The sequence below is a fragment of the Panthera onca genome, chromosome C2, assembly GCF_046562875.1.
Source record: "Panthera onca isolate mPanOnc1 chromosome C2, mPanOnc1 haplotype 2, whole genome shotgun sequence".
Taxonomy (NCBI): domain Eukaryota; kingdom Metazoa; phylum Chordata; class Mammalia; order Carnivora; family Felidae; genus Panthera; species Panthera onca.
This window is the reverse complement of record NC_138347.1, coordinates 18124624-18145097: the sequence shown is the minus strand read 5'-3', so window position 1 is coordinate 18145097 and position 20474 is coordinate 18124624. Positions and strand designations below refer to the sequence as shown.

Below are 20474 nucleotides of genomic sequence, written 5' to 3'. Positions count from 1 at the left end.
TCGAAGATGTCAGCACAGAGCCCGACGCCGGGCTCAAACCCACAAACTGAGAGATCATGACCTGAACCGACGTCGGACACTCAACCAACTGAGCCACCCACGTGCCCCTAAGTGGTCAGCAGGTAGAACACGTTTTTTGTGTATTAATTACTGACATGTCATCCACAGAGCTGAACCAGGCTTATGTACAATATACATTTCTGAAAAGTTGTGAATAAAATAAATTTTGAAAGGGGAATTAATTGGAACCCTATAAGGAATAGTTTAGTAAAACAAATCATTGCCTCCCCGATATTTGCTATTACCTGTGTGCTTTTTTAATAAATCAGGTTTATATATTTTTATTTGGACTTCCTTACCCCAGTGTTGAGTTGGCTTCTCTGATTCATAGGTCAGCCTAGGGCAACACGGAGCGTTTGTCTATCGTATGCACATGACTTTCTGGGCTGTATTACGCTTTTAGCAATTGCTGGGCGGCAGAACACTGTGCTTAATTAGTAGATTTTGCGGTTAAGAGATGGTAATCACGTTTGATTAAAAAGGTCGTTTATTTCATTCAAGGCTGAGGGTGCTTTCCTGAGGGCAGAAGCCTATGTTTTGGCCTGGAGGACCAAGGAGGTCTTACACCCAAAGTGGCACTCACTTTGCAGATCAGTCATGGATTTCTGAATGACCTTGGAGAAGTCACTTTGCTTCTCTCTTCTCAACTCCAGAGATTTGCAAAGCCCGATGTTTTCATTAATGACAGGGAAATGTGCACAGTTCTTCTAAATGTTTTAAGTTTATTTATTTATTTTGAGAGAGAGAGAGAGAGAGAGAGAGAGAGCAAGCGGGGAGTGGCAGAGAGACAGAGGGGACAGAGGATCCGAAGCAGGATCTATGCTGACAGTAGAGAGACTGATGCGAGGATCCAACTCACAAACCATGAGATCACGACCTGAGCCAAAGTCAGATGCTCAACCCACTAAGCCACCCAGGCGCCCCTTTCTAAATGCTTTTAATAACAAATATATCCTTTAGCTAAATTCTGAGAGGTAGGCAACTTGTTACTACCGTTCCCTCTTTACAAATTAATAAACCCAGGCTCGGTGACATTAGGAGAATAAAGTTTGCAGAGCATAAGAGCAAGAGAAACTCAAATGCATTTTTTTGTGAATCCAAACATTCTTGGTCTTTCTTCTACAAGTTCCTATCACTAAGACTACTATCAGTTAATAAGAGAAATCACAAAGAATTGTTTTTTGTTGAATTCCACCTGGCAAAGGGCAAAGAGGTCTATTTGCTTAACGTAAGGATACGTATCGCTCAGGATTGCAATTGTCAAGTGGCGTTTTCACCACTAACTTGATACATTTAAGTATTTCTTCACGTACAATACTTTGGAGGTTGACCTTATATTATTCCTGGTGTCTGCAGAGAAAGAATGTTGTATCAACGCTGCGCAGGTGATTATTTGCAACCACAGGCGGCACTTACTTTTTGCAAAATGCAGCTCAGGGAGATATAGTTCTGCCCACCTTTTTTAACAGCCTGAATTCATACAGAGTATGCTTGGAGTCATTTGTCATGTTTTGCTCTATTTTTGGCAGATTGGTGCAGGGGCATTAAAAAAAAAGCATTCTTGTTACGTGTCAGATCTTTCTTCTTCCTCTTTCCTTACAAATGAATACTAAAACTACAAATTCCATTTGTCTCTGAGTTACTATGGGTTAAACGGTCGAGGCTTTCACCCGTGGCCCTTTCAGTTGGAATCCTATGACACTTTATGAGGTTATCACTGCCCTCTGAAATTTTCATCAGCTGTGGATGTGTTCATCCTAACATTTTGTAGGCGGGAGACATGGGTTCTGGCCCGTAGCTGCCCACCAGAACTCGCCCAGGATAATCCCGTATAAAGCACCGTGTGTGCCTAATTCTTCCCTCCTCAATTTTGTCAGCAAAACATTTTATCTCCCCAAATTATGCAGGTGACTCGAGTCGCAAGGAGGCTGTTCCCTTACTAATCATGGGCTGGCATCCTGGAAGGAGCACATTCACACCACAGATGTGACAAGAGGTCAAATCGTCATAATCAAATCGGTCTTCAAAGTCTGATCCCTGTCATCTGATTATAATTTATCCTAAACGGTGTGAGTAGAAACTGATGCGTGGTTACATAGAGACCATTCCATTAATGACACCTGATTTATACTCCAGGAAAAGAAATTCTCTAAAATCAATAACATTTCCGAATTTGTTTTGTATTTATCCAGGTGATACATATTTGTGTAGAACCCACAATATATCCGGTTCTTCGGGAGCACATGAAGGACTGACCTGCATTTAAACAATCCATTATGGGGGCGCCTGGGTGGCTCGGTCAGGTAAGCATCCAACTCTTGATTTCGGCTCAGGTCATGATCTTGCGTTTCGTGGGTTCAAGCCCCACGTTGGGCTCCTTGCTGTCAGCATGGGGCTTGCTTGGGATTCTCTCTCTCTCCCTCTCTCTCTCTCTCTCTCTCTCTGCCTCTCCAATCTGTACCTCTCTCTCAAAAATAAATAAAAACTTAAAAAAAAAACAACAGCCCATTAGGGATCATTCAGTTGGTTCCACTCTCTACCTTTGATGGTAAATTGCCACACTGGCTTCTTACCCTCTCAGGGTCTAGAGTATGGAAGGGCAGAAAGATAATTTTGGAACCTGAGCTAAGCGATAAATAATAACAGAGTAGAGAAAGGATAATGTTATGGCAGCATAAGGGAGGGAATTTAATCCAGATGTTAGGGGTAAAAAAGCGCTCTCCCCAAAGTACGGTGTTTAGGTCTCCATAAGGTCTTACAGCAATGAGCAGTGTCTACTCATCCCTTTTGAAATCTTCAGATCTTCCGGAGCCAGTGGGGAGTGGCAGTAAGACGTCAAGCACACACAGTTTTAAGTGCCAGCTCATTACACGGTAGCTGTATAAAATTAGAGAGATTACCCAGCTCTGAGTTTAATTTCCTCATCTGTACAGACAGAAATAACAATACCTCGGTCATGAGGGCCATTCTGAAGATTAATAAACTAATATATTTTTAATTTAATTAATTTAATTTAAACTAATATATTTTAGATAATAAAACACAAAAAGCACATAGGAGAAAATAAGGACATTTAGGGTCCCCACCACGGGAGGTATAGTCAGGCTGATTAGTGAAGAACAGATCGATTTACACAGAGGCGAAGGAATATCAAAGGGATAGAAAACATTCCAAGGGAGGCTGAAATAGATGTAGAACACTTTTCAAAAGACTGATTAAATATAGAAAGGGAAGAACTCACAGTGTATTCCCGAATCTCCCCGGGGCTCTCTGGTTGGCTTGCTGTTCTCTTTCATACACCTCTCTCTACACCTTTTTCAACCAGCACCTCTAGGCTTTGTCCTCTCAAATCTATCTGTGCCTGCTCCAGGCTTCCCACGGAGTTCAGATTAGTCCATTTCACCATTTGAAGACCCACTGAATTGAGCCCATAGGCTATAAAGTCTATTACCGCTGCTCCCCTACTGGCCCGCCACTCAACATATTAAAAATGGAATTAATTCCCCTCTCGGAACCTTCTTGAATATTTCCTATTAGTTCCAGCACACCATCCACCCAATCATCCAAAGCAGGAGCTCCAGAATTAAATGTGGGCTTGTTCTTTCTTTTAGCCCCAGTCACTAGCCCCGCATGCCTGCAGTCCTCCAGTCCTAATCTCTTCTACCATTTCATTCCATAGGTTAGGACGTTGTCAAGTCACGCCAGCCTCCTCTACCCAAGTGTGCTTGGAGGCTGGGCTGCGTCGACAGCCCATCGGAGGTGGTGAAAATTGCAGAATTTCGGGTCTTACCCCACAGCTACCAAACCAGAATCTGCATGATAACGAGGGGCTGTTGAGGCTTATAATAAGAAATCTATATTTGGCCCTCCTTCTATTTCTGGCACAGAGCTCCCCAGGTGCTTGAAATTTCCTAAAGGTGTCTTTTGTTAGGTTAAAGAGGTGACTTTTGGAAAGCACCTGAGGATGGGGGCTGGTGGCCAGGGCAACCAACCTGGTAATAAGGGATGGAAAATTTTCAGTCCCACCCACCCACCTCTGGGGAGGGGAGTGGGGCTGGAGACTGAGTCCAATCATGCCTCTGGAATGAAGCTCCCATCAAACCCCCAAAGGACAGAGTTTGGAGAGTTTCCTGGTTGGTGAACACACAGAGAGTTGAGGACAACAGATTGCCAGGGGGACACAGAAGCTCGGAGTCTTCTCCCCAGGCCTTGACCTTTGCACTCTTCCATCTTGCTGTTCCTGAGTTGGATCCTTTTATAACCAAGTAAAATGTTTCTCTGGGTTCTGCGGGCCACTCCAACAAATTCGTCAATCTGTAGCTGGTCAGAAGCACAGCTGGCCACCTGGACTTGCCCCTGGTGGCTGAAGTGGAAGGATGTCTTGTACGATGGAGGCCTTCGCCTCTGGGATCTGAGGCTCTCTCCACACGGTAGCAGAATTGAGTTCATTGCTCAACGGTGTCTAGGCGACCAACTTGTCCCAGTTTGCCAAGGGCTGTCTCCATTGTGGCACTGAAAATTCTGCATTCCAGGAAATCCCTCAGTCCTGGGAAATCCTCAAATTCATGTATACCCTTCGCTCCCTCAGATATTTACACATTTACCACATGCCCGTGTTTCCTAAGTAATGCACAGAATTATTTTATGTGTTTAACTTCACACAAATAGTATCATGTTTTGCACAGTCTGTTTCTGTTAGCTCTTTTTCACATAGCATTACCAGTTTTGAGATTTACTATAGTGATGCATTAACATGCACGGATTTTTTTTAAGCTTATTTATTTATTTTTTAGAGAGACTGAGACAGCATGAGCGGGGGAGAGGCAGAGAGAGAGAGAGAGGGAGACAGGGAATGCCAAGAAGGCTCCGGGCTGCCAGCACAGGGCCCCACCCAGGGCTTGAACTCACGAAACCATGAGATGGTAACCTGAGCCGAAACCAAGAGTCAGACGCTTAACCGAATGAGCCACCCAGGTGCCCCAACATGCACGGATTCACTGTAATTTCTGGATCCCGTTCCATTGTATGAATATACTGGATCCATTTTCTTCTGATGGAAATTGAGGTTGCTTCCAATGTTTTGCTAGTTTAACACGTCTGCCAGTATTATAAATCTTGTTGCATATTTGGGAAATTTGTAGGGAATATACGTGGAAGAGGAATTGCTAACCTCCAAAGTATGCCCACGTTCATCTTTACTGTACTTGGTCAAATTGCTCCCCAAGTGCTGATAACAGGTGACGTTCTTTCCGCAGCAATGTGAGCTCCGTTCACCTCGGCTCATGCGGCTCACTGAACAGCGGCTCATGTCACACTGAGCAGCACTGCCAGCCTGAGGGGTGTGAGATGGTATTTCATTTCCCAGCTTTGGCTCGCTGGGTGGAGCATCTTCTGTACATTTATTGCCCTTCCACTTCTCTGCTCTGCTATTTTTTTTGTGCACACACATTGGCCATGCGGATTAAGGGTTAAGATTAAGAGATACAAACAGCCTGTCACAAAATAAAGAAGTCATGGGGATGAAAATCTTTTTTTTTTTTTTTTTTAATTTTTTTTTTCAACGTTTTTTTATTTATTTTTGGGACAGAGAGAGACAGAGCATGAACGGGGGAGGGGCAGAGAGAAAAGGAGACACAGAATCGGAAAGAGGCTCCAGGTTCCGAGCTGTCAGCCCAGAGCCTGACGCGGGGCTCGAACTCACGGACCGCGAGATCGTGACCTGGCTGAAGTCGGACGCTTAACCGACTGCGCCACCCAGGCGCCCCTGAAAATCTTTTTTAAAATGTATACAGTTCATTGGTTTTTAGTTTTAGTAGTTGTACTTGTGTTTTTACCTTTTATTTGAGAACTCTTTCCTATCCTGATACCATAATGTCATTCTCTCCCTTTTTTAAAAGCGATAAATGTTGGCTTCTTGCATTTATGTAATTAATCCAATAGGAACGAATAGACTTCTGGGTGCGGTGTGATGGAGTGAGCGAATTTAATGTTTACCCATATGGATAGCTAATGCACCATTTATTGAGTAACCCACCCACCTCCACTGGTCTGTAAGGCCATCTGTTATCTGTCAAAGCCCGATATATATATGAGTCAATTTCTAAGTTCTATATTCTATTGGTTTACCTGTAAACCAATATCACACAATTTATTTACTATAACTTTCTAATAAATCTTGATGTCTCCAAGGCATGTCTTCTCACTTTGTTCTTCTTCATATCTTTTTTTCTCACACCCTTTGCTATCCCATGAAAACGTTACACTCAGTCTATCAAACTCAGCAACAACAAAAAGAATGGTCTTGTGGGTTGTGATTAGAACTCCACTGAATTGACATACAGTTCAGGAAGAACTGACATATACCAGTATTGATATGCTTACAATATTCACATCTAAAATTTGATAGATCTTTTCATTTCTGTAGCTCTCTCTTTCTTCTCTCAAAATGTTTATATATTTATATTACTCCATAAATGCCATGCATATACTATTACTGGATCTCTGACTAGGTATCTTATCATTTTTGATGTTATAAATGAGATTTGGGTACACACATACATATTACATTGTCTGAATGTTGCTGCTATAGAGGGATGCACTAATTTTTGTACGCTGAGCTTATATACGGCAATCTTGGTGAATTCTCATTCATTTTTATAGTCTGAAGAGTACAGGCAATCATACCATTAATAAATAACAACTTAGCTCCCCCCTATCCAATTCTTATCACCTCTTTTTAACTTGTCTTGTTAGTTACACTGACCAGGATGCTGAATAGAAGCCCAAGATGCCAGCTTGCCTTACGGATGGCTTTAAAGGGAAAGGTTATATATAATATCGTACCACTAAGTCTGGTGTTTGACATAGGGTTTTTTTGTTTTTTGGAGATTTTTCTTTTTTGAGAGATTTATAAGGTGAAGAGACTTTCCTCTGTATTCTTAGTTTGCTAAATCTTTTCTTTTAACTCCAAGTAAGCGATGCATTTTATCAATTGCTTTTCTTTTCGAGGTTAATCTTAGAATTACGCTCCTTCAAGAAGCTTTCCTAGAACCCTCAAACTGGACTAAAAGCTTCTCTTCCCTAATTCCACTGCATTTTGCACTTTCCCCAGTAGATTAAACTATCTCTTTATAGGTCTATGCTCCCCAGTAGCTTATAAATAATTCAAGGGCAAGAACCATGTTTGGTTCAAGGCTCTATCCCCCAGAACCTGGTGTAGAACACAGAATCTCTCTCCACATATTTATAGATACAAATTCCTGAGAACCTGTTCTAGAAACTTCATCTATTTCTTTCTAAACACAAATTATGTTTCTGACATTGAAGCTTAATTTACAGAGGCAATTACGATGAAATAGAATGTAAGATTTGACAGAGAAGAGTTTTAGATTTCTAGATGTTTATTGTATAAACATCTTTATAAAATAACCCATAAAATAGAAATGTCTTCTGAGGCACACTGACGTTATTCTTAATCAAACAAAATTTGTTACTACATTTGAAGCCAAATTCATATTTGTTTTAACATTATATTAATTATTTATCTTTGTGTCATACTAAAGGTAAGACCCTCCCCCCTCACCCCACCAACTTTGGTTTGCTCAGTAAGCACCTTTCAGAGTTGTTTTTCTCATATCTAAGTACTAAGAATATTTTATTTTAATTACTTTAAACGATGTTCCCAATACCAAAGGGCCTTTCAAAATACATTATGTCCCAGTCAGTATTTGAAGAGCCCCACGTGTTTTATTCAGAACGTTCAGCTACTTAATGAGCATACGCTTCAAATGCCATTTGAAAATATGAAACCTTTATCTTTTAGCTCGGTTTTGCTTTCATGCGTAACATGGTTCTAAAATCACAGTGGTGATATTTATTAGCTGTCTTTGCAAAACTGTGGGCAATACATCTTTCACATTCCATTGAGGAGAAAAGAAACTTAATCCCACCAGGATCTCCATTATTAGTTCTCCCTCTTGATTTTTTTCCCCACGGGGATTTTGTGTTGGCCAGATGGTGCTCTGAGGAATCCCTCGACAGAGCTGTATTTTACAGAGGCACACTGGAAAAGCAAATATCTATTTCTGAATAAAAGGATTAAATCTTACATCTTGTTATCGGGCTCACTAAGTCCATCCTAGGCATTATTGGGCTCCTATTCGACACCAGACAATACTTTTTTTTACTCACATAGCAGTTTCCCTTCACGTCCAGTAAAGTTTTTACTTTATTCCATTACTGACAGTAATTAGCCACTCAAGTGCACCCTCTATCCCCTTGAATTCTTCCAATGCTAAAGAGTACTCTACAAACCACGTCTTTATGCTGGATCCTCTCCCTCAGGCATGTCAATTAAACTTCATCAGCAGCAAAAAATTGAAATATCCCTTTTCATATTCATCACGGATATTTATTTTTCACGGGGAAGAGTGGTTAAATGAAATGTTTGAGAATCATTTTGATGAGAAATTGTTTACTTCTTGAGTTGACCCAATTCTCATTTTCAAGCACAGTGAGGATTGTAATCTTCAGGTAATTACCCTCATGATGACAAAAAGTCTCAAAAAGGGAGAAATAATTCCAAGGTCACGTATCCTGTCATAAGTTGTTCTAAATAGCACAACATCTCAAAGTGTTTATTCCAAATCCTTTCTTTATGGCATAAATAAAATAATGTCCATTTGGTACCCTTCTCACCCATGTCCTTTGTCATAGTAGTACCTAAGAGTATGTCATTTCTATATAAAACCAGCTATCTTAATCAAGAAAAATAATACATTATTTTGTTTCAGTTTTGTTAAGCATGACCACTAAAAGTATGTGAACGTAAGGACCTATCTTTTGTCTTCCCTACTTATTCGTATGTTATATTTAAAGTTTAACCTTCCTTCTACAGCAACATTGAATAACATGGGTTTTCTCAAACTGACCGGTTCCATTCTTATATCTTTGCCTTTGCAAGTGACAGTCTCTCTCTGGAATGTACCTCCCTTTCTTGACTGTCCATTTATATAAATATCTTTCAATGCTCTGATCCAATTTCATGTTTATGAGACTTTCCCCAAACATTTCTTTCCAAACACTACACACAAAGACTTGGCTGTTTTCTCTCTTCCTGGCCCTCCAATAACACTTGATAGATTAATTCACTGAATCAGAATTAAATGTTCTTCACTTTCTTCTCTTATGAGATTGTGAGTTCCTAGAGGTCAAGGTATATCATTTATTCATCCTTGGATCCCAGAACCTAGCTCAGTACTGCTAGAGTAATTAATGAGCACTCAATATGTATCTGTAAATAACTGATTACATAGTATATGCTGACTTCTGTGAAAACATTCTTAAATTCTGGAAAATGGGACTATTTTTCTATATTGAACTTAGTATGTGTGACCATAATGATCAAAAATAAATATGCTATTTAAAATAGACTCACTGTGGTGATCATTTTGCAATATGTACAAATATTGAATCAATATGTTGCACACCTGAAACTAACATAATGTTATATGCCAACTATACTCCAATTAAAAAGTAGATATGCCATTTTAAAAGTTGAATTTTTAAAATTTTTCAGGAGACACATGTAAAATTAAAAATTCCTGACTGAAGGAGCGCCTGGGTGGCTCAGTCGTTTAAGCGTCCAACTCTTGATTTCAGCTCGGGTCACGATCTCATAGTTTGTGAGTTCAAGCCCCGTGTCAGGCTCTGTGCTGACAGTGTGGACCTTGTTTGGAATTTTCTTTGCTTCTACCCCACCCATGTTCTCCCTCTCTCCCTCTCCCTGAAAATAAATAAATAAACTTTAAAAAATTCCTAACTGAAAAAAGAAAAAAAATGTGGGGATGTAGAATCTAAATTTATTTGTCAAAATTAACTCATATTTAGAATGTAAAATGTCTAAAAACAAGGGACCTGAGTAATGTAAGTAAGGCTTTTCAACTAAAAGGTAAATTTAGCTCTTGGGATCTCTTTACAAATGAAGCTTAGTGGTTCATTTGTAAAACAGAAAAGGGAGTTGAAGGAAACAGAGTTAGGGCTGAACACTTCTCTCTGATTATTTTAGAGGGGCCTCAGCGATGAGGATTGACTGCACATTACCTTACTGATTTGTGAACAGTTTAGAATGACCCAGATTGTACTTTGCACTCTTTTTAGTTCATTTTAAGCTGAGCCAAGATATCTTCTATTTTGAAAACATACAAAAATAGAAAGCAAATTATAACCAATTTATAAAATTAGCCATTTAGGATACATTACATCCCATTGTGTTTACAGCTTTCTTCCTTATTACTTTTCTAATAAGGACAAAGATTTAACTTTCTGTTAAGATAATTAAAATGATTTTAGCAAGAATGTGCCTGGATACTTGGAAGAGAAGAAGGTAGTTTATGTGTTCCAAAATAGCAATATTTGAAAACATGTGCATGAAAGAACTTTTGTAAGCATTCTTGGAATGATTTTGTTTCTATCTCCTTTCCCCCCACAACTTAAAAAAAAAAAGCTTTGGGTGGAGTTAAGAACTCTTTTCAAATCTTAAACAATTACTGGAAATCCTGAAAATGTATTCTCCTTTATTCAGTGGGGGAAAACACTTTAAAGCTTCTCTTTTTTTTTTTTTTTTTTCTCCTGAGAATTGTTTACCAAAGGATTTACTTAATGGCTTCTATTCTGAACACAGAATTCAGTTATAACCACCTGAAATATAATGCCATCTGTGTTTATATTCCCCCCAACTCAAAACACAATTCTTCTCTTCAAATATAACCAGTCCATGGCCCTAATAACCCGGACAAATAGATCAATTCCACTAACTCTTTAACCAAGAGTAAAATTAAAGAGTTACAATGCATACCATAAAAATGTAAATCTGAATGCCAATATAAAACATACAAAGCGCATCTGTAAATTTAAAACTTTAAAGTTCTGATTTTAGTAATTTTTTCTTCTCTCTGTATTTCCCAGGGTGCAGTTAGCTGTGAGGTGACAAATAAGGACACAACGCACACAGTAATGGATATTAGTGGATGGGACCAGGAGCCAGGGGACCAGAGAATCACGGAATCACTCTGAAGCTTGTTTCCTCAAATCTATACCACCTTCTGAGCCCACCTGCACATCTACCTGAAACACCAACAGCTGGCATGTGGAATCCACTGGAAAATGAAATTGGAATTTAGCAATTATGTATTTTAAATTATTTTAAATTGCAAAATTTTTTTTAATGTTTATTTATTTTCCAGAGAGAGAGAGAAAGACGGAGCGTGAACGGGGGAGGGCAGAGAGACAGAGGAAGACACAAAATCCGAAACAGGTTCCAGGCTCTGAGCTGTCAGCATAAAGCCTGACACGGGGCTCGAACTCACAAACTGAACTCATGACCTGAGTTGGACGCACAACCGACTGAGCCACCCAGGCGCCCCTATTTTAAAGTACTTCAAGAGTGAGAAGTGACATACAAATGTGAAACATCCTTATATATTTATATTGAGCATATTCTGAGCTGATTAATCCTGTAAAAATCATTCTGACTGATCTCTAATATAAGAAGGAGACTTAAACCCTTTTTCAGCAAGACTTCCGGGAGAAAATGTCAAACATTTTATTTACAGTTTATTTTGCATTTCAAGAATGCTTAAATTCCGTTCATCAATCTTTATTATAGCCTGACAATTCTTAGAGCCATGTCAGACTTCAAGAGTATCCTGAAGTATGATTATTTTTGGCCTTATTCAGACAGTTATGATCTCCACTATCAGCCCCAACTTTGATTTTAGAAAGTGTATGTGGTGCCAGCTCTTCTGTCCTCAGGGAATGGAGAATGAGTTATCGTGATATTCACTTGAAAAATAAAAACTAAGGAGCTAGTCTAAAAGACTAGATCCTGGCTGTTATTTGAAAGCCACGTGTGATTTTTGACTCTGAAAAGTCTTACGTTCCTAATTTTCTAATTTCTTGACTTTAAGATCCGTGTAGAAGAACAAAGAATTGCAAACCTTTCAGACATATAACCCTGAAGGCCCTTCCAGCTTCTCCATGTCCCGTTGCCCAGGGGCATCTCCAAAATTAATTCTCAATTTGTTATGGAGGAATGTTAAACACAGTCTATGTGTGTTTGTTTCACTCGTGTTTGTACTTGGTTACCACTGTATAGGGTTGATGCTTAGACTTTCTTGGGCTCTAAGCTTACTTCCCGAAGTTGTTTGACATACATTATATAGAAAATTGACATTTCATATCTTAACTGTTTTTATTCATAATGTCTCTCATCTACTGAATGAGATAGACAAATACATGGCAAAATACACCAGCCATAATTAAATGACAAATTCTAACTTACAAATCCTTCAACAAAGCAGACAAAACCATATCATTGACAATGTTAAAAAATGATCAATAATATGCATGTGGTGGACTAAAAACATTGTTATTATGGAACACAAATTAAGCGTAAAAGAATACTTCTTAACCCTCTTCTAACAAAAGCAGCTTATGTTGCATGTCACTTTGCATATTTTGTTAGATAATATAACACTGTAGATAGTGATGAGTGTTTAATATCTCCAGGGAAGGCTTTACGTCAATAACCACTCTTTGGGCACCCGTGTGGCTCGGTCAGTTGAGCGTCCCACCCTTGATTTCAGATCAGGTCACATCTAGTGTTTCGTGTGATCAAGCGTTTCATGTGGTCTCAGCTCAGGTCACACGTAGCATTTCATGTAACAGCGTGGAGCCTGCTTGGGACGCCCCCCCACCCCCGCTCCTCTCCCTATCTCAAAATAAATAAATAAACTTAAAAAAAAATAACCCCTTTTAAAATTTCTTGCCCCTACCTATGTACCTTGGTACTTTGTGAACACGTAACTGAGGAATGGAAAGAGCGTCAGTATTGCCGAACTTGACCAGTACTCACGAGAGGATATTCCCAATATAGGCGTAGTAGGAACAACAGTAGGGCGTGGCCCCATCGCAGCAGTAAGATCTGCAGTCTTTGCCACACTGAGCAAGGCAATCCTCTGCAAAAGAAACACCACACACGTCCTTTACAGTTCTGAAATCACAGCTTCATGAAAAGTATTCTATTTTATAGCTCCATCGGTCAGCGACCACACTTCGGTGCATTTAGATATTCATTTTGCATACTCAGAATTCTCAAACATGAATAAGCATCTAAACTAGTCTTCCTTCCCTATTGGACGTAAATCCAGAAGAGGCAAAGACCATTCTGTTTTGAATTTCCTTCATCCAACACCATAACTGGTAGTTGAAAGTGCTGAATGGGACAACGGAAGGAGAAACGAATGATCCAACAGATCAGCCGTTCAATTTTGCAACAGAATTCTTATAACAATTTCGAAATGATAGTCTTTTGACTTGAGGGTCACATTAAGGTCCTTTGATGGAATGTGTTATTGACGTGTATATTGTCAACTGGAGATACTTTTTAGATAATGTATGTTTTTATGACAATGCATTATATGTTACTCTTTCTGTACATTTTGTTTTACCCTCATAATGACAGTTTGCATACATATGGTAACACAAATGAGTCTGCATATCCTGTCAATTCATCTGGACTGGAAGATAATGGGTTAGTTGTAGGAAGGCGTTTCCGTAGATAACTATCTCGTGAATAATTAGGAATTTATTTAATGTTAGATTTCAGAATCAACAAGTTATGAAACAGCACTATGGGAAGGGAAAAAGGTGCTTTCTGAGTAGAAAGGACATGTAGGAGCTGATAAAACCGTCTTTTTTATTCAGTATGTCTTTTTTCTTCCAGATGTTTTTGGCAAGGAAAATTAGACCCCAAATTTGAATAAAAATTGCCCTAGCTTTTAAAAATTCTTCGTGCCACCTAAATGATTTATGTTTAACAAGTTCAGATGATTATTTAATTACAATCACTGGTATAAATTATCATGGATATGTGAGTTTGAGGTACATGATTAGAAACGCACTAAATATAGTCTGGTAATTTAAGTTACATGTTCAAGAATCACAAAGGAAGTCCTTTCCAACTCAATCCCTAGAGGTAATATCCACTATTATCTAAATTATGTAACACTTTTGCTTGTCTGTCAAACCATAACCGAAAAGTACAAGATGTTACATTATGTCTGTGTGTCCAGGTGATTGATTTATCCAGAAAGAAAAATTTAGATTAAAAAAAAAATTAATGTATATTTATTTTTGAGAGAGAGAGAGAGAGAGAGAGAGAGGACAAGGTGGGAGGGGCAAAGAGAGAGGGAGACACAGAATCTGAAGCAGGCTCGAGGCTCTGAGCTGTCAGCACAGAGCCCGACACGGGGCTCGAACCCACAAGATGTGAGATCATGACCTGAGCCGAAGCTGGACGCTGAACCGACTGAGCCACCCAGGTGCCCCTAGATTTTGTTTTTAAATCACCTCCTTGACAGGATGATTCTTGACAAATGAATATCAGAAAGTAGCAAAGTTCATTGATCTTTTTCAATAATGCATGGCCTTTGCAGAACACGTGAAAACGTTCACCTTTTTTTCCCCCTCCATTTTACTTCTACCCCATAAATTAATAAACCTTAATGTTTTCTTCTGAGATGAGGTAAGAAGAAAGGAGAGGAAGAAATAATTACTTTGTAAGATTCAGTAACTCTACTGAAAACCACTGCTAAATTTTGAAGACAGAAGCACAATCTAATGACCTACTGACAGGGTATGCTCTTTGCAGAGTGCATCACACTTTTTAAGGCTATTTATCTTCTCATTTTTCCCTATGAACTTCTATAGCTCTCATTTTTAGTGCTGTTTAGTTAATTCAAACATTTAGATTAGTTAGTTGTCTCAAGAGGCTTAACAGGGATGTTTTGCTGCATGTTCTTTAAAGCCATTCGGGGGCGCCTGGGTGGCGTAGTCGGTTAAGCGTCCGACTTCAGCCAGGTCACGATCTCGCGGTCCGTGAGTTCGAGCCCCGCGTCAGGCTCTGGGCTGATGGCTCGGAGCCTGGAGCCTGTTTCCGATTCTGTGTCTCCCTCTCTCTCTGCCCCTCCCCTGTTCATGCTCTGTCTCTCTCTGTCCCAAAAATAAAAAACGTTGAAAAAAAAAAAATTAAAAAAAAAAAAAAAAAAAAAAGCCATTCGGAGAGCGGAAGAGCCGATGTCCCCATTTTTTCTGTGTGAGCAGGACAACCCATATGTAGGTAGCTTCATGGGGTGCCTTCGGAATGATGCCCTTGATAGTGACATCTTATTAAACTCTCCATGAATATCAAAGGTTCAATTACTATTATTGTATTCCAGTTACTACTATTATAAGGACGTGGTGTTATCAAAATATTTTGAACCAATGTTACAGGAAACCAAGCCCAACATCTTGTAGCCAACGAGCTGGATTACACCTGCAGCAAACATCAGGATCGTGTCACAAGTTGTTCCTTATTTTGATGGCATTTTCTAGCACTCCTGTCTACTTCCCAGAATTAAACAACTGACAAGGGCAGATGTAACAGTATGGCAAACAGATTCACAATCACAACATTCTCAAACCGAGGTTTTGACCACACGTCAAATCTTCTATGTTAGTTGCTCTCTCCAGTTTAGTGGAGAGAAAATTGAAATCCGATTTTCAATTCTGTGAAAATTGGATTTGGAAGGCACCAGAGCATTTTCTCACTTGTAAGGAATGGAACATTCCAATTGTTTCAGAAGATAATTGATATTACCTCTAATGTTCGAGTGAATATTCTTGAAAAGTAGCCAGTTCAAACTTTCTTCAGTGACTTGAATCAAAGGCATGATGTGGAAGAAGGTTCTCCAACCCTCACCCCCACCTCAAGGAATTCGTGGCACAGGAAAAGCGACATCTGGTTGCAAAGCACATGCTCAGAAATGGCTCTTGTAAGCTACAGCTGAGGATAAGGGAGGAAGGAAAGGGAGGGGACAGCAGTCACTGGCTGAGGCTGGGAAGGTAAAACCTTGGCCAAATCCTGTCTTTGTTGCCTGCGGTGGGAGTTGGATAACAGCATAAATGTCATCGGGTCTCTTTCCGAAGGTGGTTCCACAGCAAAACGTGATGCTTTAGGCACAGAAACTTCGCCCGTACCTCCTTATCAAAGGGAGCATGAATTTAGTGCATCTGCTTTGGGGGAAAATAATTCAGATTATAGGCAGTGCATCTGCATAGGTTTTTGTCCCATTAAAGCTGGAAATTTATTTAACAGGGTGTCTCAACTGTTAGATCGGCATTGTTTCCTCATCATCCCCCAGTCCTCACTTCCAGCCACATGTCTTAGTTGCAACCAAAATGAATTCTGTATCATTACAAATATATATCTCATGGTTTTTGCCTTTGTTCACATTATATCCTCCTCCATTTCCTTATGTCCAAGGCTTCCCTATCTAGTCCCTAAATTCCTCCTTAAGTTCAATTTCTCTGAGAGATTACTTATTGGGTTCTTCTTATGGGCCAGGTATTTTGCCAGAATCTGAATATCATGCTGAACAAAACAGACATCATCTTCATGGAGTTTACTCTCCTAAGCCAGCTATGAGGTTCCCTCCTGTGAACAGTTCTGGCACATGACTGTAATTCGCCTATGACACAGCCTTTTATACATTATAATAGGCCTCCTTTATCTCCCAGATGAAACTCAGAGCAAGGCCTCTGTCCTATATAACACTCAAAATGCCTCAGTGAATATTGGGTAAATAAATAAGGCAAGCATAAAGGGATTTCTGAAGCAAAGAGTTCGGGAGTTAACACCAAAGAACACATTGGCTAAATATTCCTTATCAAAGATAGTAAATTAATTTAGTATTATTGGCTTGTAGTTATTCTGTAGCTTTTGAGGGGGGTATGCCTAAGAAGAGAAGAAATGAACGCAGAAAAACTTTCTAAACTAACCAAACTTGTTGCCAGAAGGCTTTGCAGATTTCCTGAACCCTGGGGATTGTTCACCAAGCACAGGGTGGGGTGGGGGTGGAGGTGGGGTGGGCATGGGGTGGGGGAACAGGACGAAAGGAAGGAAAAGCGTGTGCATTAGAAGCTTTCAGTTTACAACAGGGAATAAAATAGACAAGGAGTCAGTTGTTGTTCAACTCAAGTTGTTGTGCTTGAGTAAAGATGAGTGAGGTTTTGTTCTATTTTCTTATTTTTATTTTTGTTTTTGGATAAACAGAGGAGGTGAAAAGAATCATTGCTTCAAATGAACTAATGGGAAGATTTTAATATAAAACCAATAACGCAATTGTTTCTTTTAGCTTCGCAAATTCTGGAATACACTTTAAGGTACAGAAATAAGCAAACGGATTACAATGCAGTTTCTCCTCATTAAGTAGGAAGGTCTTTTCCTACTTTGATGAATTTTTGCATTTGAAAGTCAGCGTTTTCCTTGCAATAAAATATCTTTTAAATAACTTATAGACAGCTACTAATTCACATTTTAGTGTATCAATTGAAAATTTCTATAGAAGTTTGGGGAGTCATTTCTGGCAAGGTTGAATGAGAAGTTCAATGCTCTTGACGTTCACGTTCAATAATGTTGAAGAACCTCTCCATGTCAGTCGCAATCTTCGTTAAGTATCAAGAAATAAATCACAGTGCTACATAAATTTACTATTGCAAGGTCACAGGTAAGCCTGTGATTTTTTTTTTTTTTTTGTCCTAGGAAGCGAGAGACATGAAAACATTTTACAAAGAACTTTGCTTTCAGCTTCTTTTGTGAATAGGAAGCAAATGCAAAACCACATGTGTAATTAACTTTATACATGAATAACCAGTGAAAAGCCATTTTGAGTTCCATATCAATCATGAAACAAGAAAACCGCTTTGCTCCATCAATTATTAGCAATTCTCAGGAAGAATAATTAGGAGGAGGGAAATGAAATTCCTTTCACCTATAAACAGTGCTTCACGAAATCGATGAAAACAGGATTAGACTCTGGGTGAATTTACGCCTCCCGAAAACCTCCTATTTGAACTCAAAGCATCCAATTATCCAGACTACCACACTTGAGAATCAACTTCTAAAGTGAAAAAAACAAAACAAGAAACCCGATGGTCTAAGGCTTTATATTTCGAAATACTCAGAATGTGGGGGTAGCAAGGAGAGGAGATAGACTACCTTGAACAAGGAGAGGAGATAACTACCTTGAAATGGAAAAGTCACCACATTAGTTCATGTTAAAACTTCAGCAAATACCTCTAAATCTTGGGTACTTTTTAAAAAAAAAATGCTTTTCTCCCACCCCTCAGTCTCTGCCCTCAACCCCCAGATTCCTGAGTCGTGGACAGGATCAATGGAACGCTATCCAGAGAGTGAAATCCTCTAAATGCGCGTTTGGGATTTTTAAATTGGACTGGGAGTTTTAAATTGCTTGCAGAGAGAGAAGGGAGGAGGAGAGGGGAAAGGGAAAGTTAAAGAAAAGGAGCAAAACAAAACAAAACCAAACCTCGGGGGAGGTCGAGCCGAGGGTCGCAGCACGCCGGCTTCCCTGGCTGCCAGGCGGGGACCACCCCGTCTCGGCTCTCCCACCAGGGTCCCCGTGCCTCCCGCCCAACCCGCGTGGCCAGAGGGCGACCCGAGCTCAGTCCCAAGTCTCGTTCCCCTCTCCCGCCGCCCCAGGCCACTGACCTGCGTAGACAAAGAGCAGGACCAGCTTCGGAAGCAAGATTCCTGGACCCCCGGGCAGCCTCAGCGCGTCCATCCAAGCCGGTGGCCGGAGGTTGCGCGCCAGGACAGACGGACAGACGCACAGACTGGAGAGAGGGCTGATGGGGGGGAGAAGGGAGAGCCCGGGCCGCGGAGGAGCCGGAGCGCGATCAGAGGGAGAGGGCAGCGCTCCCGAGAGGGGGGTCGCGCGGGGACCGGGCCATTGCCCTGAGCGACTTCGAGGGGAGCCCGGCCGGGGCGCGCGGGGCTGCGCTGGGGCCGAGGTCTCTTTGTCTCTGCCCGCGGCGCTCAGGCGGCAGGCGAGGCAGCCACTCCGGCGTCCTGGGCCACCCGGGCTCACATTTCATCTCCGCGGGTGGCACCGACGTGGGGCTGGGGGCGGGGGTGGCCCCGACTCCTCCCCACCCTCGGGTTCTTCCTTCTGTGGCTTGAGTCCTGGAGCAAGAGGGAACTTCTTCCAACCCGGTCCTCTGGCAGCTGCTCTTTTGAATTCCAGCCCTGCGCTCCAATTTTTCCTTTGGAGGCAATAGGTGACGAAGAATCTAACTTTTCACCTTTCAACAAAGGTAGGGCAGTCTCAGGGTTGAAGGTTCTGGACAAAGGAAGCCACTAAGGAAAGCCCAGAAGAATTGGAAAGTCAGAGGCAGTGTGTAGCTTCTCTGCTGAGAGCTGATAAAATGTTTATTTGTTAAACACCTAAAGCATTGTTAGTAAAGTGGAAAACACAACAAGAATGTACACTGTCATCGCTATTAGTTGATGCTGTTCTGGAGTTACTGGCCTATGCAATTAGGCAAGAGAAAGAAAAAAGTTATAAAAATTGGAAGCAAAAATTACCACTGGCAAATGATATGCTTGTGTATGTGGAAAATCAGACAGAATCAACTATACAGCTCTTAAAGAGAGTTACAGAGACTCAATCATTTTCTTTCATGCAAATTAGAATCGATTAGAAAGTTCTGTTTTAGGCATGAAAGAAAAAAAAAGCATGAGTAAATGAATAACGATAATTCTCTTTATTTATTAAAGAAATTCAAAAGAGTGATGAATGGGATAAGCCTCAATAGAAAATAACCATATTATAACATCACAATGATTGAAACAGTTTTCATTAACACTAGAATAGATAGGCTTAATGGAACAGACTGGAGAATCCAAAAATAGAGATACATATGCATAGAAATTAAATTTATAGTTTTAAAAAAGATACTTTTAAAGCAGAAGAGGAAGTGATGGGTTACTCAGTGAATAGTGCTGGGGCCTTAAGTAAGCGTCTGTGGATTCTTATCTCCTTTCATCAAACAGTAGCATACGAATCAAGTATTTAAACTTGAAGATACAATTATAAAAATATTGGATAAAAAATGGAAAGATGACATGTAAATAATTATGGAAAGCTTTTCTAAGCATTATATGATCGCAGAAGTCATAAAAGAAACAAATTGACCAATTTGACTCCATAAGAAATAAAACTGTCTGTATATGACAAGCCATACATTTAACTGGGAAAAATATTTACAATGCGTAGGATAGGTAAAGTCCTGATCTCCTTAATATGTAAGGAACTTCAAAATCAATAAGGAAGGGGCACCTGGGTGGCTCAGTCAGTTAAATGTCCGACTTCGGCTCGGGTCATGATCTTGCAGTTTGTGAGTTCAAGCCCCGCGTCGGGCTCTGTGCTGACAGCTCAGAGCCCAGAGCCTGCTTCGGATTCTGTGTCTCCCCCTCTCTCTGCCCCTCCCGTGCTCATGCTCTGTCTCTCTGT

The 20474-nt window shown here is 40.4% G+C and overlaps 2 protein-coding genes across 2 annotated transcripts in view; one reads left to right on the top strand and one right to left on the bottom strand.

The window, feature by feature from the left end:
• Positions 1-11116, top strand: part of LOC145712433 (uncharacterized) — a 450501-nt gene extending 439385 nt beyond the window's left edge. Inside the window, exons 10-11 of the mRNA XM_081790145.1 lie at positions 2253-2363; positions 11026-11116. The gene's annotated coding sequence lies outside the window, so the exon portion shown is untranslated. The remainder of the gene's footprint in view (positions 1-2252; positions 2364-11025) is intronic.
• CYYR1 (cysteine and tyrosine rich 1) overlaps positions 1-19271 on the bottom strand; it is a 111610-nt gene extending 92339 nt beyond the window's left edge. Inside the window, exons 1-2 of the mRNA XM_060640334.3 lie at positions 18671-19271; positions 12974-13076 (exon numbers count right to left, since the gene is read on the bottom strand). Of these exons, the coding sequence (XP_060496317.1) occupies positions 12974-13076; positions 18671-18743 (176 nt within the window). The 5' untranslated portion in view covers positions 18744-19271. The remainder of the gene's footprint in view (positions 1-12973; positions 13077-18670) is intronic.
• Positions 19272-20474: the final 1203 nt, after the last annotated feature.